The sequence below is a fragment of the Electrona antarctica genome, assembly GCF_951216825.1.
Source record: "Electrona antarctica genome assembly, chromosome: 3".
Taxonomy (NCBI): domain Eukaryota; kingdom Metazoa; phylum Chordata; class Actinopteri; order Myctophiformes; family Myctophidae; genus Electrona; species Electrona antarctica.
The window spans coordinates 37134191-37144519 of NC_136808.1; the positions used below are offsets into that span (position 1 = coordinate 37134191).

Here is a 10329-nt window from a genome sequence, read left to right on the forward strand (position 1 = left end):
AACACTTTTTAGCATTTTAGCTAACCACCGCTAGCGCCCACGTGAAAACGGCCAAAATCGCCACATGCACGCCGTCATTATTGCCATTATGGATCAAAACCAGAATAGGCATGATCGGCGCGTAGTAAATCATTAATCCAGCCTCGCACTGATGAAAACAGTGTCCGAAGTGCTAGCAGGCCTCACTGGGCCTCTGCAGAGCCCCCTCTCTATACTAAAGCCCCCTTCGAACGGAAACACAGACCTCCTCATCTGCGCTCATGTTAAAGGTTCCCTCTGGCACCTGGTAAAGCTCTACCGCCCTCTGGCGTCCAAGCTGTTAAATCGTTAATCGCAATTATTTCTGGTCACCTCATCACCTAAAACTGGAGTATGAATAGGCCTTGAAAGCATTAAGCATTTTGGCTTTTAACCACTTTAACCATTATTTTAAACGTTGCCTATTAAAAAATAGCAGATATACTATAAGCACATTAAGCAGATATATAAGTTCATAGCTTGAGCTTGTTCATCTGCTATTTTAGAAAATGTTTGACAATTTGAGCAAATCTTTGAATATATCCAAATACATACATAATTGTGAGGCTCGTTCACATGAAAAAAGTTTGAGAACCACTGACATAGAAACAGAGGTCTTTCAGAAAACTGTTAGGATTTAGAAGACTGTTTCTTTAACAATAAGAAAGTTAAAAGCAAATGAGTGTGGTGCACAAAGCCTGCGTGACTCACAAGCTGCTGGAAGCCACGGTCTGATGGTCTGAGGAAGGGGATCTTCTGGTTCCCCATCTCCTGGAGTAACCTCTGCCTCTGGAGAACGTAACACAGGACAACAGACAGGACAATCGCAATTATTTTTTGCAGAATCGTCAATCGTTTCGATGGTGAAGAATGTCCATACATTTTCAAGCTTTTTTTTTTAAATAGCAGAAATAGCCGATCTACAGTACAAGCTTATAACATGAAGTGCCGTGTTGTAAGCTTGTAGATCTAACTATTTCCGCTATTTGTAATTTTTTTCGAAAGAAAATAAATAAATAAACCTTATTAAATGTGTCAGTGATTTCATTGTATATTTAAGTTATTTGTCATAATGCATTGCCCTGTGCCATTTTCATAACAGAGCCCAAAAGGCAAATAAAATTGTAATGTTAGTTCCAATGTTCAATGCAAAAAAACTATTAACATCAGCTTACATTTGTAACCGTGATAAGCCCTATATACTATATATACTGTACTGTAGCATTAATATATCATAGTCCTGAACTTGGACTTGGAGTCAACAAATTGTGAATACAAAGGATAAGCGCTGCCGTGGTTTGTGTGGTTATATAAACTGTAAACAGGTGCTCGTTGGCGGCGGATCGATAATGGAAAAACAAAAGGCACTCTGTTGCAGTCAGGTATAAAAGGCCTTTATTTAAATGGCATCAGCTCGGCAAGCCTTCATCAGAGTCCCATCAGGGACCTGACTGCAACAGAGTGCCCTGGACCTCCTTTTGTTTTTACACCAACAAATTGTGAATTTGAACGGTCGTTGTAGCTATTATGACATTTTCCTGCGGAAACAAAAAACACTATGTATCGATTTTTAAAAACATGCTTTACATTATATACATACATCGAAGAAGTAATAGTCGCAATAGAATAGTCGCTAAGAAATAATCAATAGTTGCTGCAGCCATACTCCAAAAACTGAAATAGAATAGAATAGAATAGAATAGAATAGAATAGAATAGAATAGTCAGCCCAATCAGACTGACTTTTTGTCTCAATGCTGGTCCATTTACAGCCTCTAGCGAGAACAAAGAACATCCAATAAAACCTTATGATTAGAACCATGCAGGTGCTTTTGGGCGGGAATTAAAAGCCGTCAAGCTATCGTTGGTTTCAACCCGTGCCTATGTCCTTATAGTCACTTTCACTGACGTCTCACATTTTTATGATTTTTTGGGGGGAGGCAGCAGCGGTTGACAGAGGTGGTGTGCAGCGGGGGGGGGGGGGGGGGGGGGTACCTCACAAGTCACAACCTTATAAAAGTTGCCCCTGCTCCGTACAGGACGGGGGTAATAAAAGAGCCAACCTGGCGGTGCAGAGATCAAAGTGCCTTTCACAGAGACGCATTCCACTCCGACCTGTAAATCCCGTAGCAACCGGCGTAAAACCGGCGATACCCAAATAAATTTCACAAGTTCTGCCCCCGCCCTGTACTGCTGTATGGCCTCTTTCCTCATGCCGTCTGCTTGTGCGTTTATGTGTGTGTGTGTGCGTGCGTGCGTGCGTGCGTGCATTCCCTCTCTCACAGGTGCACTGCACAGATGACACAACCATAGTATGTATAGTGCGGCAGGCGAGGGAAGCCACGTCCCGCGAAGCCAGACCTCTAAAAAACGTAAACGACCTGCGCTGTACCTCGAACCGCCACGCGGCAAGCTCTGATGTTTAAGGAGAAGCCGGTCCCCTGTAACAGTACATACTATGTCCAAGGCATTTTACTGCACGTCTGTCACATTCCAGGCGTCCCCAATAACGCCCGAGACCTCGTCGTATACGCTATAAGAGGAAGCAGCGGGTGGCTGCCAAAATTATGTCTCGACTTTTAGAACGAAATAAAATGACTTGTTAATAACGTATAAGGGCAGGGATATTAAACGTGGTGTCCTAAACTCACACAGGGAGGGCTCACATCAGAGAGAACAGAGCGAACGGTAGCAAGTCGCTATGTTGTGCATACAAAGGGGTATTTCAAAGAAGAATGCAGTTGATTCATGCGGACCGAAATCCCCCTCACGTATTCCCCGAAACTATAAACTTGTCTGGGAGTAACTGACTTTGTCCTGCAATGTCCTCAGGAGGAGGACACTCATTTCCGTTAGCTTACTACAATGATGAGAATGGAAAATGGAAAATGGAAAAAGGAAAACAGCAATAAAAAAAAATATTTTAAAAATATTTAAAAAAAAAATAGCAGCACAAATAAACAATGCATTATGGACATTGTCAGATGGGATATTTTCGCTTTTTGTCATGCGATGAAGTACTATAGGACTTAGGTAGGTGAAAATAAGGTATACACTTGTATTGGGATGTTAGGATTTCATATCAAAACAACCACAAGTGGTAGTAAAAGAAAAAAATAAAAATATTTCTGGGACAAAATACAGTTCAGCTGCATCATGAGGTGAAATGGGCTAAATAGGTGTAAGGAGGAGAGACACATATACAGTACGTGAGAGAGAGAGAAAAGGGCGTCAGATCCGACCCGTCGGGGCTGTGTCTTCACCTAAGGCTAAACATCAGAACACATGCTGAAAGACTTCTCTTTAAGGATGAGCACACGTAGGATAGCAGGCCTTCCCGTTGCCTCTGTACGACGCGAGTCCGCAAAACAAACAGCTGGAATCTACAAAACAAAACAACATGCACTATTCATGGCCCCGCTCCGTTCAAAAGACTGGCAGCAACGGCGAAGAAGGAGGAGAAGAAGAAAGGCACACTGACAAGCTGACATCTATTCATCGATGTCAGAATCCAGCTCATGGCAGAAGCTCAGGATATCAAGGCAAGGCTCTGGCGGTGTGTGTGCGCGCACGCATGCATGCATGTGTAAGAAACAAAGAGAAAGTGTGCACTTGAGTTTGTGCTTGTGTCTGTGTGTGCACAGTGGACATAAGCATGTCTCGGTGCATGTGCACGGTTGCACATACGCTAAGAGCCAGACCGCTGTACCGACCTTTGCTTTTTTGGTGATACGTGAACTGAAACCGTGCACGCCAAAAGCACAGGCATGCGCATTTGTATGTATGTGCGAGGCTCGTTGATAGGCCGCTGCCAACTTGCTGTTACACACACAAACACACACACACACACACACACACCAGTGCCCGATAAACAAACACGACCAGCTGGGTCGGAGAGCGCCATGCCTCAGCCCCGGTCGTGCACGCAAGCAGGCCTGTCACGCACATGTCAAATACATCAAGCCCCTCCGAAATTCCACAGAAAAAGGGAAGGGAAGACAAGCCGTTACCCTCGGCCCTCTGAAGCAGATGGGCCCTCTCTGTATCACAGAGCCGCCATGTCTGTCTGTCTGTCTGTCTGAGTCTACGGTCAGAAAAACACAAGAAAGAAAAGGGAAAACACAAGGTGCAAAAAGGTCTGCGTTTCCACTCGGAAACCTAGGAGATGGAATTACCAATCGCATAATAAACACGGACGAGATATACCGTTGCTGCCAAACGTCTGTGCATGGAGTGATATATCTGATGGTGTGTGTGTGTGTGTGTGTGTGTGTGTGTGTGTGTGTGTGACGTGTGTGTGTGTGTGTGCGTGTGTGTGTGTGTGTGTGTGTGTGTGTGTGTGTGTGCTTTTGTGTGTGTGTGTGTGTGTGTGTGTGTGTGTGTGTGTGTGTGTGTGTGTGTGTGTGTGTGTGTGTGTGTGTGTGTGTGTGTGTGTGTGTGTGTGTGTGTGTGTGTGTGCTTTTGTGTGTGTGTTTCTTCTTTAATCTCTCTCTCCTTGATGGGATTATTGCATCCGCCGGACTGTTTATCACAGCAAAACATATTAGGTAGAATGGAGCCCTATTGGTTTGCTTTGATCTGGGCCCACAGTATAATGATATCAAACTGTGTCTGCTGGTAGATTATATATTTTTTTATATTTCTTTTCTGCCTGTGACACTTTAACGGCCACCATCTTCAAAGCATTCTGTGGAGAGTAGATTAATGTCCGGTCGTACTGTACTTAGCGTCAATGGCTGAAAATAGCCAAAACGTCTGGCTGTATTCATATGGCACAATCCCTGCTGCAGGGATAAGACGCGATACAAAACATCTCTCCACACATGTCTCACCGCTCCAACACCGGCCTCATAGAACATGACCGGCTCTCCTGATTGGCTGCAAGTCTGCATGCCGTGTAGAAAAAGATAAAGATAGCGAAGGGCCCAAGATGATGTACTCTGTAACAGTTTGTCGCACCTTTGAATTTGTTACCGTGTACTTCGATTGACTTTAATATTAAATGGATTTGACAGACGGAGGGGGAGAGCAAGTGAAACCATCATTATGCTCAGAGAACCTCCGAGCACCTCAACGTCTGCATTGGTCTAAAGTAACTAAGCACATTTACTTAGTACTGTACTTGAGTACAATTTTCAGGTATTTGTACATTGGTTGAGTATTTCCAATTTCCAAAACATTTACTTCTACTCCACTACATCTCAGATCCAAATAGTTTAGCTAGCTTTTAGTCCACTACATTTATTTGAAACCTTTAGCTACTAGTTACAGTACGTTGTAGATTTTGATTATTACTACAAAACATTAACTACAGCCCTATACATTTGGATTTTGGACCATTTGAAAATAGCTGATCTACAAGCTCACAATATGTCACGATACGACACATTGTGAGCTTGTAGATCTGCTATTTACCACAAAAAAAATCTTTGTACTTTTACTCAAGTCAATTTTGAATTTTAACAGCGTATTTCTAGCAGTAATGATACTTTTACTTAAGTAAGAAATTTGACTACTTTTTCCAACACTGAAACTGAAAGTGTGTGCTACAAAATGTACTGTCCACGCTGTTATGTCTTACTATTGTAGCTATTGTTATTCTTATTTGTTTGCTACAGTATATTTGTTATTGCTGCTACAACGTTGACGAACACAAACCTAAAAATGTTAGCACGTGCAAAATAAGTAACAATGTAACAATAAACGTCCTCAAGCAATAACTTATACTATACTGTAACATAACTCATGCCAGCTAGCTGCACCGCTCAGTGTAAATCAGCTCTTCTTGGCTTCGCCTCAAGCCTATTTTAGGCTGTTCCGGTGCATCTCAGGAACAGGACTGGTATATATAGTGGGAAGGCAGCAGTGGTGTACAGTATGTTTACTTAAGTACTGCACTTAAGTATTTGTACCTCACTTTAGTATGTCAAATTTGCAATACTTCTCCTTCTATTCCACAACATTTCTGCGGCAAATATTGCACACTACACTCCACTACAATTATTTGGCAACTTTAGTTACTAGTTACATTGTAGATTTTGATTATTATTACAAAACATACATTAACCACTTCTGCACTATACAGTACATTTCGTCCATTTGAAAATAGCCGATCTACAAGCTCGCAATGTGACGTATTTCTGCATTGCAGTATTGAGTATTGGTACTTTTACTTAAGTAAAATATGTGAGTATTTTTATTGACTGCCTGATTCCGATGGTGGGAGTTCTGGTCTGGTTTTGGTGAATATTAACAGGCAAAACTACAGCAGTACGTAGCCTACTGAAAGTGAATTAGTCCTCCAGCCAAAAGAGGGCAGCACTCCAGCTGCCTTTTGGCTCCAGAGAGGCATTCAGTACCAAGCCCCCTATATCCAACGTTGAAGCTGCCACTACCTACTGGCGAAAAGAGGAACTGCATTACGGACGGACGTTCATGGCGTCATGTGCGTCAGCCCGGATCTCAAATTTGAGGTCCGGGCTGCTCTTCCGCTCGCTCGTGCCATTGAGTTATGATGGTACTTCCGGCAGTCTTCCGGGTGCTTCAAAACGCCACTGAGCAACTTCCATTGAAATGAATAGCTTGGGGGCGGGGCTGTAGCTCCGGGTCCTCCCTCTATGCTTGTATACCTCTATGATTCAGACAGACGGACGGACAGCCCAGGTCCAGGGGAGGACGATGATGACGCGGTGGGGGGGGGGAGCAGCAGTAATAGAGCTTGCTGTTTGGACAGCAAACTATTGGTACTTGTGTGAGAGCCATTTCAGAAGCGCTCTCCCCACTGCAAAAGTGACAGTGAATCAACTATTTTGACAAGTCTCCTGTAAAACACGGGCCTCAAACAGAGGCACCGGCCGGCACATCAAACACTCTTCCTGCTCCGTTTCATTTGGCACCGGGTCGCAAAATGCCGGGAGCCGGTGCGAGGTGACCCGGGACAAAATGAAAAGGAAAAACTCCTCGGTCGCTTGACGTGTGAGCCGAACACGGAAGAAACATTTCACTGTACGCACCGCAAACGATAAAATGAAGAATTGTGGGGAAAAAACATTGCATTTCAGCTAATAAAGTCTACAAATTTGTAAATAATGTGTGAAGCATGGCATGTGTATGGTGGGTACATGTACCATCTGTGTATGTACATTTAAGCGTGCGCGCGTGTGCGTGCGTGCGTGTGTTTGTGTGCGTGTGTAACATACATACCGAATGTCTATGGGTGTAACTGTGAAACGGACAGGCCTCACACACCTGAGCAAACATACATGCTGGTGTCAGGAGGGTCTCCCTGGGGTCTGATCTCCACTGTTTGGCTGTGTGTATACACATCCTATAGGTCTCTATGTGCACATCATCTCTCTGCCTAGACCTCGTCCACAGGCCATGTCTCCAATAGCAGTGAGACAACATAGTACCCAGGTGCCATCATCATGCACGCATGCGCACACACACACACACACACACACACACACACACACACACACACACACACACACACACACACACACACACACACACACACACACACACACACACACACACACACACACACGCACGCCTTCCTGCATTACCTCACATAATTTGTCAGTCTATAGTATTAAGCATTACAATCTCTTAGCAGTATAATTGTGTTCCTATATAAAAATATAGTTTGACAAAAAAAAACATGCACATGCGAAACAATTCACGTGACTTGTGAACAACATGGGGATCAGGAATCGGGGGCCATTTTCAACTTTTTTTCTTATACTTTTCGACTGTACAATACATTTGATTGCTTTTCTTGTGTTTTCTGTTGTGCTCCTTGAAAACAAACCGTGGCCATGAAGCCTGGCTTGTCCTACTTTGGAGAGGAAACGGTAACACTTGCTATCCATCCCATCATGTCTGTTATGTATTATAATAAGCATAAATAGCATTATGATCTGCTAATTTATTTATTTGTTTATTTGAAAAGGATCCCCATTAGCTGATGCCATGGAAGTCAGTTTATAGTCGAATTATAGACAAATCCACAGAGGGGTGCCCTGGGCGCAGCCATCACTGAGGTGTAATCAGCACTAATTGGCTACACCTAACCAACAGTCAGGGCACTGCTCCATGGATGCAGTCTCCTGTTGGCCAGGTGTAGCTCAAGTTGGCCGGGTGTACCTCAAATTAACAACTTAAATTAAGGCCTCAACGGTCATTATTTAAATCCAAACTCTTTCCCCTACACCATATCCCCCCTCTCCACCATAACAGTGGTTGATTCTTAGTCAGGGTGGAGGTCCCTGGTTCACAATCCGTTAAAAAATAAATAAATAAATAAACCTTGCCATGATAGAACCATCCCAAAAACCAGATACGGTACATTCAGAGGATGAGCAAAACATTAACCATGTCCCACTTGACTTTTGTACACCTGACATTTCGTTTATGGCTACTTGGCCGTTAATTCTGTCTGTAGCAGCCCACCCTCCTACCGGTCCGGTAGGCAGTCTGCTGCTGGGTCAGGGCGATGGCTAACCACGCTGGCCAATGAGTAGCTAAAGCATCAGGAATGTGTGTGAGTTGACCCCCGAGGTGCCATAGCAGTAGTAATGTGTAAACCTGTACGACCACACACACACACACACACACACACACACACACACACACACACACACACACACACACACACACACACACACACACACACACACACACACACACACACACACACACACACACACACACACACCTGCAGATGCATATTCAACAGACTGACTGTGTGAGAACACGGGAAAATAACCTACTGTCGACTCTGTACACCAGTGTTGATTTTGTTTTTGTTGACTAAAACTATGCTAAAAAATGTTTGTCAACCATTTGCACTGATGAAAACAAAATAAAAACTAAGCTGTGATGACTAAAACTATGACTAAATATACTGACAATTCGGTGAAAAAATTAAAAACTAGGTTAAATGTTAGGGAGGGACTAGTGGAGAAGTCATTTTATGATTGGTTTGCGCTTGGGTGTTTTAAAAATAGCAGATTTACAACCTCCCAACATGTCGCAGCAAGTGTAAAATCAGCCAATATGATGCCACAAAGGCCTACCAAAATATTGTTTTGTCGACAAAAATCAACTGTCCATTTAAACGACTAAAATCCCATATTTGAATAGACTAAAACTCAACTCAAAAACTAAAAAAATATGACTAAAACTAAATGGAATTTGATATGATACAGTCGTCCATCCCGTGTTCAGTGGGGGCATCTATGAGAAATGACAGGGGCCTCGCTCCGCTCTACTAATTGTTGTTGGAGGCTGAAGGGTGCGTTGTTCATTTCACTTAGCGACAGGTGGGTGGGGAGGCGGGATCATTAATATTGGAACGCGTCCATCCATCTACCTGAACGCCAGGCCAATCATTTAGAGAGGAGGGCGGGCAGCCGGCAGAGCCTTCACGGCCTGTTTACAACACCCATCTAAGCACATTAACAACGCTGTGGGGAACCACAGCAAGCCATTCATTACACTCACACACACTCACACACACACACACACACACACACACACACACACACACACACACACACACACACACACACACACACACACACACACACACACACACACACACACACACACACACACACACACACACACACACACGTTTATATTGGCACCCAGACAAACGTCACAATCACCAAGTGTGTTGCATACAGTACAGCGCAAGATTCACGGTTCTCATCCATGATCTCTGTCTTAAAGGTGTGTGTATGTGTGTGTGTGTGTGTGTGTGTGTGTGTGTGTGTGTGTGTGTGTGTGTGAGTGTGCGTGTGCTCGCGTGTGCGCATGTTTCTCACAGAACATAGTCAACATACATGTGCACGTGCTCTTAAATCTCTCTCTCTCTCTCTCTCTCTCTCTCTCTCTCTCTCTCTCCCTCTCCTCCCGGTCACTCCGAGCCTGACAGGTTTACGGACACAGGCACAGTCTTCCAGATCAATCATGCAAAAGTATTTACAAATGCACCTGGGATGGTGAGAGGCCAGATGCAGACAGGCTGGCACAGGGCCGGGCCCATGTTTGAGTGCTTTCCAATGTGTCCGCAGTGTCGACATCCATTACACACTCATCCACACCTCAAAGGAGGAGGAGAGGAAAAAAAGACGTTTGCGTGACCTTTACCGAGTGTCAAATCTGGGAGAGACAGGAGAGAGAGAGAGAGAGAGAGGAGAGAGAGAGAGGAGAGAGAGAGAGAGAGAGAGAGAGAGAGAGAGAGAGAGAGAGAGAGAGAGGAGAGAGAGAGACAGGGAGAGAGAGAGAGAGAGAGAGAGAGAGA

At 44.1% G+C, this 10329-nt stretch overlaps 1 protein-coding gene across 1 annotated transcript in view; it reads right to left on the bottom strand.

Moving 5' to 3' along the window:
* fto (FTO alpha-ketoglutarate dependent dioxygenase) overlaps positions 1-10329 on the bottom strand; it is a 186932-nt gene that overhangs the window by 158560 nt on the left and 18043 nt on the right. The window contains exon 2 of the mRNA XM_079497119.1: positions 730-807. Within this exon, the coding sequence (XP_079353245.1) occupies positions 730-807 (78 nt within the window). The remainder of the gene's footprint in view (positions 1-729; positions 808-10329) is intronic.